Genomic DNA, 21,366 nt, shown 5'->3' on the forward strand with positions numbered 1-21,366 from the left:
AACCTAACAAGCAACTTCATATTCTGTTTCCCCCCATCTAGTAAAAATCTGTTCAGTGAAAAGCCTTGGCTTTTCATTTCGACAAATCCTGTTGCAATACAATTGTTTTCACAGCTTACCTGTCATGATGTATAATTAAACTTATCGCCTCAAACAGCACAGCATTCTTCGCATTTGAGTGTTGTACTTTCTTTGACTTTGGTGGCTCCTGTGCTTTGTTAAGAATAGTTTCCAGGCATTCTGTGAGACGACCACGTACCGCAGGGTCTTCTGGAGAAGAACAAGCCGTTGGACAACTTCACTTTGCTCAACACCCTAATTCCTATCTTAGGCCTTCCACCTTGCTAACTGCAGAGATTAAACTGAAATATTCTGGTACATTAAATAGTTCATCTGCTCCACCCCCAACCACAGTGTACAGTTAGCAGGAAGTCTAAACCACACTTTAACTTAAGTAAGAGCAAAATCCAAACACAATCTGCACTGGAATATATTTCAAGGCTATAATATAGTTGATAGCATTAACGTATGCTTAAAACAGCTGTTGCAAGTGATTTGCAAATTGCAAGATGGTTTGACACTTTAAAATTAAATAACATAATTCAAGAAAACATAATAGCTCAGAGCAATCTGAAATACTCGGAAGAACAGGCTTCTGTATCCTTGTCTTACAACACAGTGCTTGCACTCCAAGTTATAGTCACACTACAGCACAACAGCTCTTTGTAGATAATGCACTGTGTTAGAAATGACCACTGTTGTGATTTGTGCATTACCTGGAGGTGGATAGCACTGTAAGAGCCTCAGAAGTTTCACAGATAGCCAAGGAGCAGGAACAAAGTAATATGTATAGTCCTGAAGATCTGTTGATGCAGAAGTTACAATCTGTAAAATAAGCAGACAGCACCTCAGCTACTGAAGTTAGGTGACTTGCAATCAAGACCAGCACCCCAAGAACACTGTAGGTCACCTTTGACAGAGGCTTACAAAACTGTGTCACTGGAAATGTTTAATAAAGTAGGTTAATTAGGTGCAAATTGTTACACTATCAAGTATACCATCAGGTTCTCTAATCATACAGCAGCAGACAGAGTTTCTTCCTGAAAGCATACTTGTTTTTCTTAAGAATGAAGACAACCATCTCATAGCATCTAAATGTTTAACTAGAAGCTTGACTTTCTGTGATTCAGCAATTCATAGATTCCACCAACAGAAAGCCTAAATAAAGTGTTATACTTGACTGACCATTGATAGGTGAACTCTGAATTTCAAATACAAGACTCTATGGAACACTGAACTAACATCTTCATTACTATTCCTACTCCAAAGCAAAGAACCAATAGATTTCACAGAAGAGGTTTATATGAATAGAGAGAAGTGTGACAAGAATAAATTAGGTTTCAGAGGGAGCACCTCTTTTTGTGGATTTCTTTTCCACCTTTGATTCTAGGGTAAGCGTAAGTCTGGCATTAGCTCTGCTCGAAGAGATTCCTGACTAATCCTTGCTGCTCCTTTACAGAACAGCTATGCACTTCCCTCAGGACTCCCTTGCTTTTAAGTATTACACAAAATCTTCAGATTTGAAGAGAAATGAAGTATCTCTGAACTGTATGTAATTTATTTTGGATAAAAGACTACATAAACTTAGGCTTAAAACACGTGTGAAGTATTATCTTCCCATGTCTTGAATACCTTCCAGAGACTAAAATAAAGCAACACAGTAATGTATGTTTTCCAGCATGGAGATACTAACTTGAAGACTGCATTTGTATAAAAATGTCTCTGCTCCTCTCCCTGCATTCCATGCTCCTGCTTCCCTACACCCATTTACAGAATATCAAATACTTCTGAATATTATTGTAGCAGCAGCTCAAAAGTGGAAATACGAAGACAACTCATCTTGTAAGAACCTTAAATAAACTTAAGAGAGTAGGCTGTAATTTTCAAGGGTTCCATGCAGAAATTTGCAGACCCAGCCTTTGATCCAAGTACTCCTTGGTGTTATATTGGTGTTATCAACTGTCTCATTGGGATTATTCAATATAGCAGTAGCTGAGAGACCATTTTGCTACACACCCATGCAGCATAGCAAGGACTACAACAAAAAAAGTTTGGGCAAGCTAAAACAGTTTTCTGTCCAGGTAAGCAACAAACCTTAGAACAAAACCAGATGTATGAAGTGAAACTGAATCATCTTAACTGCTTATGGTGTACTAAACTAATCTGACATAGAAAGCTGAATAAAAAAGCAACAGTAAGCTAATCTGACCTAGAAAGCCAAGTAAACTAAGCAACAGTAAATTATTGTCAGGGTTATCATTGGACTCACTCTGCTTAATCTAGACACCGCCAAGGAGACAGAAGTTTTAAACTCTTCTGGGTTCTTCTGTGCCAAAGTGGTGATCAGACTTGTAGCTGCAGTAACCACACCCTAAAAAGAAAAACAAAACAGCACAATCATTTTAATAAAAGTTTAGGATGCTGTTTATTAACACCACTTGAAGCAACTTTTAATATACAAGAAAAACAAAGTTAATCCCCATGACAAAGGCCCATATTAAAAAGCCCTTTATTTTGCAAACAGCTAGACAAATTACAAGTCTTTAAATCTGGATAGGACCTTCAACGACATGATACCGCCACGTGTACAGAGCATTTCATTCTACTTTTGTTTTAGCTTTGTCTCACGTTTGGATAGTATATCTAAAATCATATTTAGATAGCTATACTAAAGGCTGGATGCAAATTGTCTTCTTACACAAGAGAAACACGAGAAAAAAATTAGATGCAGCAGCTCATCCAGAAGAGGATTCTGGAAGCCCAATATGAAGAGAGGGCTTTGAAAAATACAAATGTTCTATACTACTGAGTACTAAATTGCTGCCATTACTGCTGAAGCACAGGTCTAAATAGACTTCTTTCTAAAGTAGACAGATAGAAAAAATACAGAACCTCTTATCTAGAAGAATAGGGCTTTTTTGAACCATCAGGATAAGAATGACAACACGGATACCACAGGACAGTGAATTTCAAGCACTAACAAGTAAGGTCTTGGATTGTAGTCCCAGTTTAATACTAAGACAATCAGTATTACTGATACATACATATGACTTAGGATCACAAGGCACAGGATTAATTTACAGTCAGACCAAATAAAGAACTTGTGCATACCATTCCTTTTACTTCCAGAAAAGATTAAGGTAAGCAAGACTTTATTAGAAATGAATATATACAGCAATTAACAAGAGAACAACTTTTCCTTCCAACTCTTTATGCAAGCCTTAAGTAAACGACAGCCCAGCTGGTTGAAAAACACTAGAGGAAATAAATTCATAACATACTTAACAGCTGAAGTGGCATCATTCTCTATATAGAATAGGCCAAAGAAACATAACTAAGTCAATTTACCAAGTGCTGGTCATTGAGGAGATGTACCACTCTGGACGTCCAGTCTCCCATGGGGACAAGGTCAGGAGAAGTTCTATACAAACGCAGCAAGCATAAGGCAGCACTCTGCTTCACACTATCCATTGTATCTCTGCAAGACATAACCAATATATCTTAAACCCAAATTAAAGCCGCAGCAATACTCACAGGATAGTACCATGCTAATCTGTGCACTAGCATGGTAGCAACTTTTCAACAGAAGTTTGCTAAGTAAGTTCTTCCTGCATTACAATATTTGTTGTTAAATTTGGCCAGTAAGTTTAACTAGATATGTTTTCAACCATTACATATCCTTAGCAGCATCTATAATGACCCTTTGCTACTTAGAGAGACATCTCCTATCTTTTCATCAGAGCTGAAGGTTCATCATCAGAGCTCCTAATTGGGTCAAGCTCTCACTGAAGTACCACAAGCACAAGCTTCTTTCAAATGGACTCAAGTCAAATATGGACTCAAGTCAAATAGTTAAGATCCAACACATTACGTATGTGAGTACAGCTGGATCTCCTGATAGGTTGTGCACGTCAGACATGAATCATTAACTACTCAACAGCTAGCATGCAAGTTAGCTGTCTATTACCAAGCACACAACCCACATGTCTGTTCACCTAGCCATCCATACTGCTGGCACGGGAATTGACTATTTTAGGAGCAGCATGCTACTACTTCAGTTCACTGAGCTCCTTTTCACAAAATAGGGAATTAGTGGTGGTGTGTTTGTTTGTTTTAAATATATTGCATTTGTCATAACAGCTAAAATAAATTATGGAGCATTAGCACTGAAAGTTTTAAGAGACAGTTTAAATTGTGTGATCTTGGTTAAATATTCAGAAACTTCCCCAGGAGTTCAGTCGACTTGTTCTTTATGAAGTTAATCAATTTTTCATGAGATCATGTGGGATCACAGTTCAAAACCAAAACCCAAACACATCCCCCCCGCCACAGCCAAAACCCTCGCCTCAAACTTCTTCAAGGCCCTGAAGACTGATCTCAGAACATAAAAAAATCAAAAGTTCAAACAAGCCTGAACTGAAGATGCTGTGCTCTGACTGATGACCCTATATGAAATTTTTGGAACTTAAGGGTAGCTTATTAAATCTGTGACTCATCACTAGTGTTCTCTCTGCTATGCTGCATGGGGAACAGCACCCTGGCAAAGACACAATAGGACAGGACAGCAGCAAGCCTGCCTGGGCCCCAGAACGCATCTTCAAAATAAGTTTCAAAACAAAATAACCCTGCAATCACAAGCTTTATTATAGGTTTAGTTAACTACAGTTCCAGACATTTACCTAGTCTGTTCAGAGACTTCCTATCAACAAAAAGAAAAAGTTAGAGATTTGGCTGTGACTACTTGCTACTTACTGGAACTGCTGTTCACATGGTCAACGGAAGAGGCAAGAACTGTCACTCCACAGAATATTCTCACATGCCTTATAATGTCAGGAATATTTTTAAAAGCTTTTATAACAGGATTTATAGTTTAAACCTCTATTTAGGTACATTTATTTCTCTTTCCTTCAAGACAGGTAAGGGAAGTAAAACAGACATTTCAGAGGCATTCACTACCACACATGTATATAGAACAAAAAATTGTTTGCTACACAAAGCCTATACAAGATGTTGACATATTCTTCATTTCCCATGTTGTATTTCTAGACTTATACAAGGAATTCCATGCTCAGGTATACCAGAATATCTGCAGTTATTGGAGACTGTCACTATCTGTACTGCAAGCACAGTAGCTCAAAGCATGGGTTCAGCCACTTCTGTTGAAGTGAGTCACTGAAAAGGTTTACTGGTGTTTTGTTTGAAGGAGGCACATCATACCTACCCAGCTACAAGTATTTTTGGAATTTCTCCAGCAAATGCTTCTGCCATCTCCCGGCTACCCACGTTAGCAATACAATGCAGAGCTAGCCCCATGAAGGTGGGGTTGCGGCTTGCCAGATCATTCTTGATCGCGTTGTTTATTAAGCGAATCAGCTCACTGTTGGAGTTCACTAGTACGGAGATGAAGAGATATCCCTGCGTTTCAGGAAAAAGGAAAATTCATTTTAGCTGACATGTTATGTTCTCTTTTAATGCCACAACTAATACTTTGAGACATATAGTTCTTGTGCAATACCAAATGTATGTGCAGAAAGATATTCAGACACCAGAGTGAAGGCTAGAAAGATGATGTGCGGATTAATTAGTTCAATGTTTCTGTAATTTATCATGTTTTAGAGAAAGATGGCTCAAGGCCTATCAATCTCTTTCAGCACATACTCAAAAGATTATTTTGGATGAAAGGGATACTTGAATTGTATGCAAATGAAGAATTTGGCTTATTGTTTAGACTCTAGGAAGCGACACTTGTGTGATAAATATGACCTTGCCTATGAAAACGTAAAGAGATTCTGAAAAATAAAGGTTACTTGCCTATTCTGGTTCACATATTGTACAGCTAGCCAGTACATAGTACTTGCACTGGAACTCATACTTGCATTATAGTTTGTTATCAGTAGCTAATGTTTCTCTGAAGTCTCTATTTCTACCTGCTTGCAAGACTCAAGGCAGTTACCTAGCAGGAGTAATAACCTTACAGAGTACATATTTTAGCTGTTATAATTAGTGGAATTTATTTAGACCATACAGCAACACCTCTCAAGTCACTTAATAAAGCAAGATTCCTTGTGCACAAAGGTGTTTACATTTTTAAAATCACTGCTAGATTCAAAACAAGGCTTTTATTTGAGAGAGGGAGGAAAATTGTTTTGCAGGCTCTACAGCTGAAGCAGACTGTTAAAATGGTTTATCTTTTGCAGGGATGGAGTTACTCACAATTTGCTTTTCCGTGTATCTATTGGAACTGAGCAGGTTAACAGCCTCCATGTGACCAAAGTCAATGTCATGCCCCAAGAGAAAGATGAAAAGCAGCTTGCAGACATATTTTTTCTTACTGTAACCATCCAGAGCCTTGTCTCCTAGAAAGCAAGGAAACAAAAAGCAATTAAGTCTGCATCGTTCCTATACGTGCTTTCCCTCCCAGCCAGCGGGAGGGTTCTACTGTAATATCATGTATCTTAAACACAGTAACAAGACATAGGTGTACCTAGCAATGAAGATTGGCATTTGATTCACGATCCATTACACTACAAAATAGAAAATGCATTGGCATTCAGTGAACAATAAATGAAAATTTAATGTACTGTTGGGTTTTACAATCTCAGACGTACAGTCCCATATGCAACATATATGATCACGTGCAAGTGTACAATAGAGGCAAATCACTACTTCCACAATTTCAGCAGAAAGATAAGAATTAAAATTGTTGCAGTACTTAAATTTCACATTTTAAGTTGTTATTTGAGCTTTTGTTCACTCTACTTTGAAAAAAAAATGCAAGAGATCCACACCTCTGACCTAACTGGGACTAAAACTCTTTACATCATTTTGTGCAAAAAACAACACCAATGTTTTCCTACATACATGACAGCTAGGATTTTTTTTTTATTATTATTTAGATTCATTTTAAAAGAGAAACAAAATGTAAGCATAAAATTGCAGTTTTAATATGGATGGAGGTACCCTTCAAATCCTAGTCTTTAGACAGCAGTTGATCTTACAGGATTTGGGTTGTTTCCTTTTTTAATGACAATGTACCAGTTATGAATAAAAATAAGCTTTTTGAAGCTTGAAGCTATTTTTATGCTAAGCAGAGAAAAGCTGCCTTTATGTCTATACTGTGGAATCCAGCACATCACATCTCCCTTAAACACAGGGAGCAGCGTTACCTAAGATACTCATAGTAATGAAGTCCTGCCATACTGGATCCTGTCAGGAACCTCTCACTGCAGCCAGCTCTGCAGAAAACTGGCCCAAATCATGTTTTCTTTGAGTCACACATACAGTTTGCTGCCATAAGGCTATTTTGCTGCTGAGTCAGCAGCCAAATGAATCCTGGCCTGTTTGCTTTACTAGATACCCGAATTAACATTAGACATAACAGAACAAGATATCCAGATTAAGAAAAAAAAAACACATTTATTTCCTTCTTCGGAAATAGTATGGCCCAAGGGAAAAACATACCCAGCCATGTACGTCTATTCACTGTTGCTATCAAACTACAGCTTAAGCAGCAGAATAAAGCTTTCTACATTTGCAACCTGGGGAAGGAATACTTCATATTATATTATTTTCCTGATAAGAGGGTACTCAACAGCCGAAACCTCCTCCCACTGCATTATTGTAAAGGAAAAGAACCGTATAAATCAAAGACATCCTACTTATGAAAGACAGAATATATTAGATATATATACACACACACACAAAGGCAGAGTGACAACTTTAACTTTTAAACTTTTCAGCTGCTACCATAAGAAAGGTTTCTACAGGCTCTCAGTATTAGGTTTTCAATTTGTATTCTGTAAGAGATCTGAAAGGGAAAGAAAGAATCAATGCATAAGCCAGAGGGGCTTTATATTACTTCGTGATAAGCACATGCCAGCTAGTGACAAACCAACTGTTTCCAGGTGAATGATTTAAGGAACAGGTGATGCTGGATCCCATTACCAGATACAATTATGATTCACAGAAGGGGACACTAAACACCCTGAACCTATTTAAGCCTCTGATCCCCTAGTGGCTGAGATCTATGTAATTGAGGACTTGCTATGGTATTTAATAGCATTCCTATCACTAGTTACTTCTCTCAGAGATACAGATAGACCAAAAGGTGTCAGAAAGTAGCTTCATATCTACTTTACCATAAGTGGAAGAAACCTGAGCCTGCAAGACCGAGTCCAAGACTCAATTGTTGCTGCCTGTTAGCACAGCATTACGCAGAAGTTGCAGGTATAAAAACCATTCTCTAATTTTGCCAAATGGCTCTGCTGTTGCCTTTTGAGATCACAAAGGAGGAGGGAGCATAGAACACTGCAATCCAATTGTTTAAATGAAAAACACAAGTAGAGGAAAGTATGCATGCTCAGAACTGGACAGGCTTTCACAACAAAGTATTTGTCGTGATTTGGCAATTCTTTTTTTTCAGGTTCAGGATTCAGGTATTTAAAGAGTTATATTCTTCCAAGCTACCAGCATTGGTAGAGCTCAGATTAACAACGGCCTTGAATTGTCAGGTATTTCAGGCATCTTTGATAGAAGTTATGCTCTGCAGTCAAGGCTCAAAATGTTATCATCCTACTGACAAAGAAAAAGCAGCTTCCTTCTATATCACGTGCTAACTGAGAACAGTATTGTAAAATTGGTACCTGAAACACTTTTCCTTAAGACAAGAAAAAAATATTTCACGCCTACTTTGAAAAGCCTCTGTCCCTTATATACAGCACAGGCAATCTGAAAGTTATGATTAAGAGGAAAGCTTAAATTAAGCCAAGTAACAGACATTAGATCTCTCTTTAAAGCTTTATTAGTCCCCAATATGTTATTTCCATCTACTACCACCCCCCCCTTTTATTTAAATACCATTTAATTAGCTGTGCAATTCAAAAAAAGATCATCGCAGCCAAAGGTCTCACTACATTCATGTAAATTCAACTGTGTTTTGAAGAAGCCTTTGCTTGAGGTTCTTACTGAAATTTTAACTGTTCAATTCCTCTCCACCCATGTGGCATTTACTGAGTTTAAAGGCTCTATTTTAAACATCACTAACAAGTCATCTTGCTGAAGTCCATGCAAAAATAGCACAGCCCTTCCCAGCCCCAAGCAAACATCCTGAAAACAAAAGCAGAAGGAAGTTTTGCACATTCTGTGTTATCTTTATTGCAATACACAATCATTTCTTTCAACTCAGCTCATTTTTAAATGCTTCCACGAACATTTGCAAGTACTGCAAATCAAGTCAGCAGAAACAGGAAGGATCCAGAACACACATCAGCAGGTTTTGAGCACAGTGGGCATTTCAAAGACTACTTGCTTTCCCTGAAAAGTTTGCTAGATCTCTTTCAGGCAGCCTTCCAAGAGGGAAGAATAAGGCACAAATGCTTTACAAGACCTTTTGGTTCCCAGGCAGCACCTTCTGTCCATGACTTGGATAATGAGTTAAAACACAGCATTTGCTTTTGAATCTTACTCTGTACACTTAAAAACCACCCTGCTACACAGCTACAGAGCCTGCTGCCAGCCGGAGGGGGCGGGAAGGCAGTTTGGTCCTGTAGGGTGCTCACTGGGGGACAGAGTGAGGAAGCCTGGCAAGTCTAGTCCCACTAGCAGCCCGACAGTCGACTGCTATCTCAAAGTCTAGATATTCCTTAGAGTTAGAACTTCAGTTGTGACCTATACAAAACACAGCAGCAAACATCTGTGCTCCTCTGCATTCAGTGCGCTTCCTCCTTAGATGACTTCAGCTGTGTAACTTCAGACACTGACCTGTTTGTGCAGCTGGCACAGCAGTCCAGCAGGTTAACGTAACAGAAGGCCTGCTCCTAGCTTGAAAGCCAAAAGATGGAAGTTGCTTTTTATGGATGTATCTAAACTTTAAGGCATGACAAGATTTGTCTTCCTCTGAACGTGATACAGTCCAAGCCCTCTAACCAAAAGGCTGAATATTTGTGACTGATAACCCATACCAATCCATAAGGTGGTATTTAGCGACTGCTACTACCACCAAAACAGGATTACTACAGCGTCCCTACAACTCGGTTGATATTTGAAGCCTGGTTTTGCTTCCAACAATTCACTCTGTCAGTGAAGACACCATTATTTTACTGTCAGATTGTCTCCTGCTTGTCTAAGAGGCGTATGAAAGTAGTGTGACTAAAACACCAGACCCATCTTAAATAATGGAAGGCTGCTTACACAGCATGGCAGGAAAGCAATCCACTGTCACACAGCTTGTTTAAAACACGTATTTAGAGGCTTGGACTTTTTATGGATTACTGTGTAGTTTGGGACAACGTGCTCAATCTTGGGAAAGCAAGTAAGCTGAAGTTAAAAACAAAAGCGGATATTACGAACTGACATTGGTGTTCCTTCTTCTGCACAAGCCAAAGCTCAGATTCAGTAGGATGTCTTAAATCCAGCAGCTACTCTTCTAACACAAAACCCATTAAGCAACAAGAAAAAAAAAAAAAAAAAAAAAAAAAAAAGAGCTCCAGTGTCAGCTCTGGAAAAAAGAACAAGCTTGAATCAAGCGGTAACCAAAGCTCATTTGCCTGCAGAAACAGCATATAAATCTGTGGGCAGTTTCACTAGTATACAGATTTTGCTTTGAGAGATCAAAATTAAGCAACACATCAATAAACCTGGTATTTTTCACTCAAGAAAGCAGATGTCCTTTACAAAGCAATTATTACTCTGACAGCTAGACTTGAAGTCTGGCTCAAGCATGGGAAAAAAATAATTTTATAATCTGAAAACTAAACAAATGGATTTTTTTTTTGTTTCACACAACTCCTACAACTTCTGCTTTATTACACTCGTGTAGTTTCTTTATACTGCATTCATCTTATCTCAGTTAATGCAGAAGTATTTAAAGCAACCGTCAAGGACATGCTGACCTTAACAACACAGCTTCCTCATGCTGAAACAAGAGACAAAGCCACTTGAAGTACAGAGATCCTGGATTCCTCCTGAGCTCAGAGCACAGAAGCCAGATCCAAGCTCAGCACCAAGACATACACTGCACCAGTTCAAGAAAAGCATGGCTTTTCCAGAGATGTGCAGCATCATCCCAGCCTGTTGAACACAAGGGCATTTTAAGCAGCAGCTTAACCCAAACATAAGGTGGGTAACAGGCTTGTGAGCTACTTCTGTGAGAGTAACAAGAGTAGTAATATTCACATGCTTATAGAGAGAGGCTGTCTTGCCAGCTACACGGAGTGAGGGTCTAGATACTGCAACACAACATGCAGAAGATTATAGAAGTCTAGTGGGAGGAAAGGATACCAGCCTCTTATGTTGGGCTCAAGCGAGAACATAGCTGTGACAGGAGACATGACTGCCAGCTGTGCTTCTTGCAGCTGTCCCTTTCCGTGATTGTAGCAACTCAGCCAGTCCAACTGCTGCATCTCCAGCCAGGTAATTAGCACAAGGCCCCTGCACACACCATAATTATTTAGTAGGAGACTCCATCTTAAGGGACTCCATCATACATTTACCTTAATACAAACTATTTAACAAACACTTTTTTAAAAAGTCAGTGCTACATAAAAAGGAATTGGGTTAAATTGAATAATCTTACTTAAACTGGGGGGGAAAACAAGCATTAATGAAGGTCTGGTTATTTTTATGTGGATAGTCTGCAAGGGAGAACCATGCAACTCAGAGCCCCCGTAGAAATCCTGCAGCAGAAAGATACACAGCTATCACCTCCTCACACCCTCAAGGACACAAACGGTTACACAACAAGCAGTGCAAACTCGCTTCAGCCACATTTTGACTTTTGTTTCTGTTTTTTCTTCTGAGTATGTCAAGTCATTGTCTTCAGCTGAATGACATTTTTCACCTAAAATCCACACAAAGTAAAGAAGTATACATGAGGGGAAAGTTGAGTCACATTTCACTCACATTATTCATTGAACGCATACTGTTATTTATTCAGAACTGTTCAAGTTGTGCTTAGAGGATGTTATGCGCAAGCTAAACAGGCTGAAGTTACTACACTGCTTTACTCACAACACCTTGAGCCTCTGATCATTGCCTGATTGACAGTTCTACACAGCCGGAAGCTTCTATGGTCATTTCTCCCCTGCATCAGTTAACTAGAGAAGAATTTACTGTGTCTGTATGTTTGAATATTTTGGTACTTAAGCCATGAATTACCTTGCAAAACTGAGGAACAAAATTTCACAGGTCCTCATGAACTGTGCCATCAGCAGCTTTACCCTACAGCAATAAAACACAGCTGAAGAACTACCTATATCAACCAGAGAATGCTATTTTAGTCAACTAAGAGCTTCGTTACTGCCAAGTTTTCTTACAGTTATATACAGTGGCTTACATTGCTACCTTCCTCCATCAGGAGGGAAGAAGGGAGCAGAAGGGAACAGTGAGGACAAGCTCTATCACACTAGGCAGACTTGTACTAGAGGTTACACTAGTGACCTCTGAATACCTGTTCATTCACACTTCACAGGACAAGGTTCAGAATGACTGATGGTAGCATAATACTGAATTACTTGTCATTGTTCATTCCAGAATCCTCAACAGAATCCTCAAACGCTATTTACTGCACTTTACTAATAAAGTGCACTCAGAAAGCATTATGTACTTTTCTTTTTTTTTTTTTTTTTTTTTTTTTTTTTTAAGACTGCAAGGATTGCTGTGGTACCCAAAGTATATTCTCTGACTCATTTATTTTCTTTGCAATGTTTTCTGCGATTCCTTACTGCATTTATGACAGCCTGTTTAATACTAGCAGTGAGGTGAACGAAACCTCCTTCATGCTTGAAGCAGACTGGAATGCGCAGTTGGCAATGAGATTCTCCAGGTGCTTCAGTAATTGGATTTTGTTTCTTCTTTTTTTTTTTTAAAACACCTTTTGAAGTTTTTGCTCACTGCAAACTAAAGAAAGTCTGGTGGGAGCTTCTACTTTCATTAGTGAAAAATTGACAAAGTTTTGTAAACAAATTGAAGTCTGCCCATCAGTCAAAACAAGTTAGGAAAAAAAACAACAGGTATTGTAGCTTCAAGTTATGTTGCTGAAAGCACTGAATTTCTACATTAGTGTGACTGCAGCAAAGTTTCCAGTCAGGCATTAACCTCATGATGACAGAATAACATAGGCAAAATAATTGTTAGTATATCTATGGGAAAGGCTGTATGATGATCTGTCCTGTCTAAATATTAAGTAAAAATATTTAGATGCAGAAAAAACCTTCAGAAACGGTGAGAACTGGTACTGAAGTCTCAAGTAAAGAAGCTCGGAGATAGCTCAGAGCTTCCAGCAGAGCAGCTTTGCAGAAAGGGCAGGGAAGTTTGGAATCTGTTTGACTCTTTTAGTCAATTCAGGCCAACTACAACAGGTTGGTAGGGATGTTCCAGAAGAATACCAAGTCAGCCTGACTACAAACTACAGTATATTATAGATTTGGAAAGAAAAGGCATGTGAACAGAAGTCAGTAGCACAACAAAATCATAGCTGGAAATTAAGCTATTATTTGCTCCATTATTAGGCAAGTTGACTAGTGAAGCTGTTTGAAATGGGGAGAACGTCTCTTTGCACTTATGACTATCATCTAACTTGTAAATTTTAACTATGAAATTCTTCCTGAATAGTACATAGTTTGTTATCAGAGTCACATAAGCTTTCCTCAGGTTTTTATGTGCCTTTAATATGAGAAAGGATGGCTTTGTTCTGTCAGCAAGAGCTGCAAAGCAGATACAGGTCATTAATATTGGTGGTAGGGGGACAATTGGGCTGGATGATCTTGGATGTTTTTTCCAGCCTTAATGGTTCTGTAATCTATAGTTGTCAGAGGGACAAAATACAACCTGTCAAGTTTGCACATTCCACATTAAGACTGAATGTTGCATTGGAATTGGCTTGTCCCTGCCAGTTTATGCTACTCTTGTCAGGACTTCCCAACTGTGACTGGGAGCAGTCTCTCTGACACAGACTTTTTGTCTATTAATCTTTCAGCTGAGGGATTTCTGTAGTCTGTCTGCAAAGATCTAAAAGTTAATGCTCTTAGTATAAACTCATCTAAACTTCCATTACAACACAAGGTGAAAAATTAAAAATGAATACTATTCTAGGGTGACTCTGTTAGTAGAGGGGCAAAAGGCACCTTCATGGAGAGTGTAAAAAATCTGTTCTCTTCTTGACTAAACTTCTAAAGCCAGGTACAACTAATTCACCTGTCTTCTATCGAGGTGAATTCAAGGTCTTCCATAAGAAGAGCCTGCCTCATGCAGAGACAGAATTGGCCCTCTTGAGGTTATGCTCTAGCAATAAAGGAGGTATTATTTGTATTCAGGTTGTACGTATACTTACTGACCTATGAGCTAAGTTCCACAGTTGAGCGACCAAAGGCTCAGCGTGCTAGGCCTTGACATACAAATGTACAAATGTCAAGAGGGCTCACAGAGCAAGCAGAACAGAAAAACAGCAAAGCAGTAATTCACCCAAGTCATCAACACCAGAACACTTTTTCTCAACCAGGAGGAGTCAGGTAAGACATCTCTAGCTCTAGCACATAGACCAATTATGCCTGTCAATTTCAGGCATAATACGCTCTTCTACTTTGGAAAACATAGTATTCTCCACACAAAGCAGTTCTCAGACAATACAAGCTGAAATACGTAGATTTTCCCCTTATTAATAACACCAATTATTTTATTGGAAGTGAACAAATCTATGTAAAAGGAAAGGCTGTAGCATTCTTTTTCGTTTGTTTGTTTTGTGGTGTTTTTTGTTTGTTTGTTTGCCTCTGCCATGATATTAGAAGAACCCAGAATGAAATCAGAGGAGGTTTTAAGTAAAGCTTTCCTGAACAGATGGTAGAAAAATTTCAAGAAATATTAGAACACCTAGGCCCTGAGGTGAGTCCAGTTAAAAATCTAGAGCTTCCAGTGAGTAGATAACCAGCTGACTATATTATCAATTGAGTTGCTTTCCAAAAACAATGCAGAAGTAAGAAAACTATACCCTGTAAGTCTGTGGGAAACACTAAGCCAAAACAAGAACTGGCGTACGTCACTTTTCACTTTTCAGTACATCACTTTCAATTTTTTAATTGAAAATTAATTTCAATTAATTTTAAATTAATTTTCATTAATTTAAAGATCATTTAAATTAATCCAGTTTTAGTCAAGTTCAGGAGAAGTTGGAACAGAATGAATACAATTCTCAGATTCATATTCACTCTTGTTAGGGATGTAGAATGTGGTGCTCCGATAGAACAAAAGTTAGTACCTTCATACGTGCACTGCAAGGCACATCCAAAACAGGACTTGGCTGGGACTCCCTTACGGAATTTTTGCCTCTCAGCAAACATCTTCAAATGACACAAGCTTAAGCTTCACTGATGTTTTCACTCTCCCCTCCCATCAAGCATGTCAACAGTACGTGACAATTCACAAAAAAATACATATACATGCAGATATATACACACACGTATTTATATAATAACCTCTGTCATAGGGTAACTGAGTAAATGCAGTGACTTTCCAAGGGAAAAGAGGAAGGTTCTCATATTCACCCTCGTATGCAGTTATTTTTCACTTCCTTTTCACAGCAAAGCATCTATCTAACACTGATGTTGGACTGATTTTTGGCAGAAGTAGCAGGCTTTGTGTAGTCTATTCTAGAGCTTGTTTTTCCCATCATTTAATCCAAGAATAAAACTTGTGTCCATTCTCCAGTCAGTGACCAGTAGACATCGCCTTCGCACACACTGAGCAACCAGTACATAGCTCAAGGGTCTACTAAGCACTTGTTTACAAGATTAACAGCCATTTTTGTTAGTTCCAACTGCATGATCTCATCACCAAGTAAAAGCATAAAATGGTGGCATTTTAATAAGGCAGTTTAATCTCCAAGCAAGATCTATACTAGACACAGTTAATATGTCTTGCAGATAAAGACGCTGAATTGAACTGAAAACAGGTTAAGAAGTTACTGTACATGTTTAATAAATTAACCACAGAAGTTTAATGTTACTTCATCTGTCAATTCATTTCACTTTGCCATACTTCCTTATGAGATGCAGCACTTTAAAAAAATCAACAGATTTATATGAAGTTCAGGAAAGCTACTTCAGACTTTGGTAGTGCAAAAAGCATTCCAAATAGAAACATTAGTCAAAGTCAGAATAGAAAAATGAAGGTAAAAAAGGCTTAATCCAAAATCAGCAAGTTCTGAAGCCACATATATGAACTCCATGCTGCAATGCCTTATCTAGGTGCACACACAGCCCCATATCTATTTAAACAGAATGTTTACCATAGCCACGTCTGCTGGAATTTCATTTAAAAACATCTCAATTACCCTTCAAAATCTTTAAAATTTGAGGCCACATACAAAACTTGAACACACTTATAGCATGATTATTACTATGCATTGCTTAAGAAGTGAATTGTTTCCTCTTGGAATTTACGAGGATAGAATTAGTCATTGCATGTATTTTGTTTCATATGAATAACCTTTACTGCTGTTACTTATAGGAGAGGTCAAGACATATGGCCTATCAACTACATATTTTTATCTTAAGTTTTTCAGAAGACAATTTAATACATTACTTCCCTAAGTGGTTGGGAGTGGGAGGATGGTTGAACATGTACTGTTTTAGTAAAAATAATTACACCCACTCATGTTTTCTCAAACTAGTTTGTGGCCTCCTGAAAAAAAACAGGTAAAGTAGTCACATGGTTGGGTGGCAAAGTATTAGAAAGTTTGTGAACACTATCTCAGCTCTTTGATAGAGGAGGGAGTTTTCTTTCCTTATGGCTGAGTCACAGGACTGCAAAGAAGCTCTGTGCTTAAGAGAACACCTTCAGTAGCTATTGGAACAGTCTGTGCTAGCATTTTGCTTATGTCCACAGCTGACAGAAAATCTGAACATGTAAAAGCAAAACAAAAACCCATACAAAAATGCCATGAGGAAAGCAAACACTGTAGTTTAAAACAGTCAAGTCACTTACCTTTAAATTTTGACCGAATGTTTGCTAGTTCTTTATTTATTCTCTTTATCTCCGCTTCTTTGCTTTTGCCTGCAATCAAAATAACATACATCAGGATACAGTGTCTACAGCCCTCTGCCAACCCCAAGCTTCTTTACACCCAACCACGTTGCATGAACATACAAACATCAGGAGGAATTACTGCTCTCCCCCCCAGCCCACAGCAGCATTAGGAATAGATGAAGGGAAACATCACAGAGTTAAGTTCAGCATTGCTTTATTGGGGAATCTGAGAAGCTAACAACACCTCTACATTTCAAAAAGTTGCACTTGCAGACTTTAACTATATAGGACTTTCATGTCTAATCTGAAATGTCTTTATTACTGACTTGCACAAACACCTCAATTCCTGTATTCTTTGGAGTAAAACAGGAAGAGGAAACAGAATGACTTCTGATTCGATTACTAGGTTGACAGTGCTCTTAAAGAAAGAATCATAGAATCACAGAACGGTATGAAAGAGAAACGAATCTTCCTAAACAACTTCTGTTGCTCCTCAGCTTAAGGAGCAAATGTACTGTTTCTCTATTGAATAGTCATTCAAGCAGCTTTCAAAAGAACGCCTTTACATTCTTAATGGGCATTAAAAAGGAACAATAATAAAACTATGAGCGCCACAAAGACTGAAAGACCTCAGACAGAAGGGATACATGCTTAAGGTTTACTAGACATTTGATATATCCCAGAAAAGTCACCTTAGAAAACAGAAGTATTTACAACTCCCATTTTCTTAGATGTCTTTACCACCTTAGCCTCCTTAACAATTCATATTCCATAGCAGCTTCTGGTTGTAAGGACAGGTATTAGGTTTTACCATGCCGAGTTTAATAACCACAGAAATAAGCTGCAGTTTCAATTCTGTTGATACAAGCTTGTCCAGGTAATACTTAAATTGTCCAAACCAAACAAATTCATTATTTGTTAGCATTTTGTCTTTCAGGGACAGATTCTACAATGGTCTGGGTCAGTTATCCCCTATCAAAGTGAGCATGGTAGGATAAAGCATCCAACTCAGGTATCATATACAATTGCTTGAAGCTTGAGGGAAACAAATGAAGCCCATTCCAGCAACTCAGAACTGGACATCTAGTTGGGTTGCAAGTTCAGACCAGTATGGAATTAACTTTCTAACAGTTTCCAAAACATCTGAAGTGGCCGCAGAAAAAGGCAGCTGCCTCTACTCTCTAACAAGCGTATTGGGCTACAAGGTTGCGTACCTAAGTTCCTGTCCCTGCATGAAAGTGATCCACTTTGATCTGCAGGGGCAATCAGATGCCCCACTGTGACAAATCCCTTTCCTCACCACCTCTCTGATCACAACCACAGCCATGTCCGTGCAGGCAGGGTACAGGACAAGGCTTGAAGAGCAAATCAGGACCAGCACTCCACAACACCTCCAGGCTCATCCCTTTCTGCCACATAAGCAGAACAACTCCCGGCATTTAAACATCGTACTACATTAGCATGTCCAAACTTCCCATGCCGCTCAATGACTTTCCCATCCCTTCCCCATTCCAAAGATGATCTGGCAGCAGGATGCCTCTGTTTGGATCAGGAATTTAACCAGTATTTCATGCAACAGTTTTCTTCAAATTAAACATGGCCTACCTAAAATAAGCTGGTTTTAAAGCTGTAACAATACTCTCTGCATAAATGGACACCAACTGATAGAATCTAAAGCTTAAAGTGTTTTCTACCACAGATTTTAGATCTGTCTTAATTGGATTAGATTATTTGTCCTGTGCACATGCCAGAGATAACCAGGTGTTCATGTCTAAGATACTTGTCAGCATTAGGAATTCACTACCAGACAAAAGCAAGTCTTTTGTAACATATGCCAAAGGGATGCAAGTGTTAATGTAAATAAAAAGCATTCCAAGTTTCCTAAGCTACCTTCAATCAGCACTTTTTCAAACATGAAAATACTTCCGTTATTTTCAGCAATTAATCTGTTCCAGTATAATAATAATAATAAAGAGCGTAACGTTTTAATTTCTAAAGCTACCAATTTCTTTCCCCCCTTTACCAAGCAAAGGGCATATCTCATTTTAAAATGTTACCATTGAGTCCAGAGACTGTGTACTTCAGTTAGATAAACTGGTCAGAGAACACTGACCTCAGTCTGGGATACATTCAAGTTAGTGAACTTCAGTAGAATATTTAATTACCTAAATTCAGAAGCTAGGTCCTTGCTGTGTCTTTAGGCTCTGTCTGCAGGTAAAACACACTGCAATATTTACTGTGAATTATTAGCAATTGTTTCTCTAACCTCAGGAAGTGAGGCAATAATCACTGAAACTTAAAATGGCTTAAAATGGGGAGGGATGGAAGAAACATGACAAGTACTTCAGTGTCATACAGCTTTTTTAAACCCAAAACAAAATCATGGCTTTAAAAAAAATAAAATAAAATAAAAAAACACAAAAACAATACCACAAACCTCTCTATCCATTACACTCACACGTTATCAGTTACTGCTAGAAACTGTGTTCTTTGTGTCCTAAGCAAGCAACAGAGTATTGAGGGAAGCTAGACTAAAATACTTTAGGAATCTGTGAAGTCAGCACCCTTTGGTAGAAGCAGATTGCAGCCTCAGCAAAAGAATAAACAAAATCCCCCACGCACAGCTGCAACGGTGAGCTGTCAGGAAGACCCACACCGAACAACAACCTCAGGTCTTTAGTTTTGGTTTCATTGGAAACCAAGAACTTGCATAGCACGTGAACAGAAAAACAGCCTGTTTTTAGTAATTCTTTCAGGCCGTTCTATTTTGAACGCGCTATGTAATCTCATCTAGACCTTGACAAAACACCAATACCATAGCAACCAGCTGGTGATAAAAACTTAACTCCCCATACTGGAGCCCCAGCTTGGATGATTAAGTCCTAAGGTGCCTCCTTACCACATTGATTTCACCCATAAAGCATCTGGAAGTAAAGAAATTACTTCATCTCTTCCAAGTTTCATTTAGCAGGCTGTTGGAAGCTTGTCTAGAGCGAGCTGTTACGGATTGCAGCAAGCAGGCTCACTAACTGCTTCAGTTAAAGCTGCTACTTTTACAGCTACTCAGAAAGTCACCTTTGGGATTATTAAGATCAACAAAGCTGCTGTTAGCTGAAGAACAAGAGTAAAAGAAAAAAAATTTTTTTTTTTAATCTCCCGAAGTTCACTTTACACTTAATAGTGCAACTAAAATGGTGTAAATAACTTTTAAGCTAATGAATGGATTTCATTGTCAGCCATTCCAAAGTCAAGCAAAATATCCTCTCAATGTCAACATTTAAGTTAAAATTAAGCTGAAATACCTTAACAAAAAAAGAAAAAACAAGACAACACAACAACTCACAAGCACAGCACTTCCTGAAGCCTCCAGCAGTTACATTGCACAATAAGCTTATTCAAGCTTAACTTACTGTTCATATAAGAGGATGACAAAGCAAAATAAAACCTCATAGTGGCAGGTAGCTTCAGTTTGTTATACAGCTTCAGTTTGTTACACATATAAAGAAAAGAATAAAAAAGAAAACAACAACAACAAAAAACTAGCATCAATTTTAGCTAGATCTTCCTTTCCCCTAAGAAGGAAGCTAGATCTTCCCTCTCCATTAAACAAAACATGTTTAACCAACAAGTTTTCCTCACGTTACTCAGGCACAGTAACAGTGAAGAATTTCTGCATTATTTACTTTTGCCATGCCTAGAAATACTTCAGCTTCCTTAAGGATGGTCAAAAATGAAGATAAAACCACTGCTGACAACAGCTGAAGAAGTTCTGTGCTGCAGAACTAGAAGCTTGCCTTTCAAAGCTTGCAAGGGCAATTGCTCCACCTGTCTCATTTCCAGTCTGTTAAGCAGCTTCCCATTTCAAGAAATTACCTGAGCTGCAAGCTACTCAACTTACAGGGACTTCTCAAAGGTAACATCATGTGGATAAACTGATGGGTATGGCAGCAGTTAAGTTGGAGCACACGATCACGTTCCGCATGAATTCAGGCCATATCCTTCTCACTTTCATTTATCCAGGCTTTTTCAAGTCTAACAAGATGATAATTAGATACCCATAGCAAGTTATTAAAAGAGGTGACTTCAAACTGGTACGTTTTAGCCCACTACTCTGAAGAAGGCAGCCACAGGCGTACAACTGCTGTTAGCCTTCTCCGAGATGAGTACCTGAGCAAACGGGTACCCAGCCACAACGTGGGCCCTGGCGCTCAGCAAGCGATTACTTCATAGCTGGCAGACCGCCATGCTTCAGGCTCCACTGTGCTGCCTGCTGCCTTCATTAGGCAAGGT

The 21,366-nt window shown here is 38.6% G+C and overlaps 1 protein-coding gene across 1 annotated transcript in view; it reads right to left on the reverse strand.

The window, feature by feature from the left end:
* Positions 1 to 21,366, reverse strand: part of AP2A2 (adaptor related protein complex 2 subunit alpha 2) — a 46,323-nt gene that overhangs the window by 14,876 nt on the left and 10,081 nt on the right. The window contains 7 exon segments of the mRNA XM_084521090.1: positions 120 to 270; positions 777 to 885; positions 2,330 to 2,431; positions 3,409 to 3,538; positions 5,282 to 5,475; positions 6,274 to 6,416; positions 17,035 to 17,103. Coding sequence (XP_084377216.1) covers positions 120 to 270; positions 777 to 885; positions 2,330 to 2,431; positions 3,409 to 3,538; positions 5,282 to 5,475; positions 6,274 to 6,416; positions 17,035 to 17,103 — 898 coding nt within the window.

This window comes from Aythya ferina (assembly GCF_964211825.1).
Source record: "Aythya ferina genome assembly, chromosome: 5".
Classification (NCBI taxonomy): domain Eukaryota; kingdom Metazoa; phylum Chordata; class Aves; order Anseriformes; family Anatidae; genus Aythya; species Aythya ferina.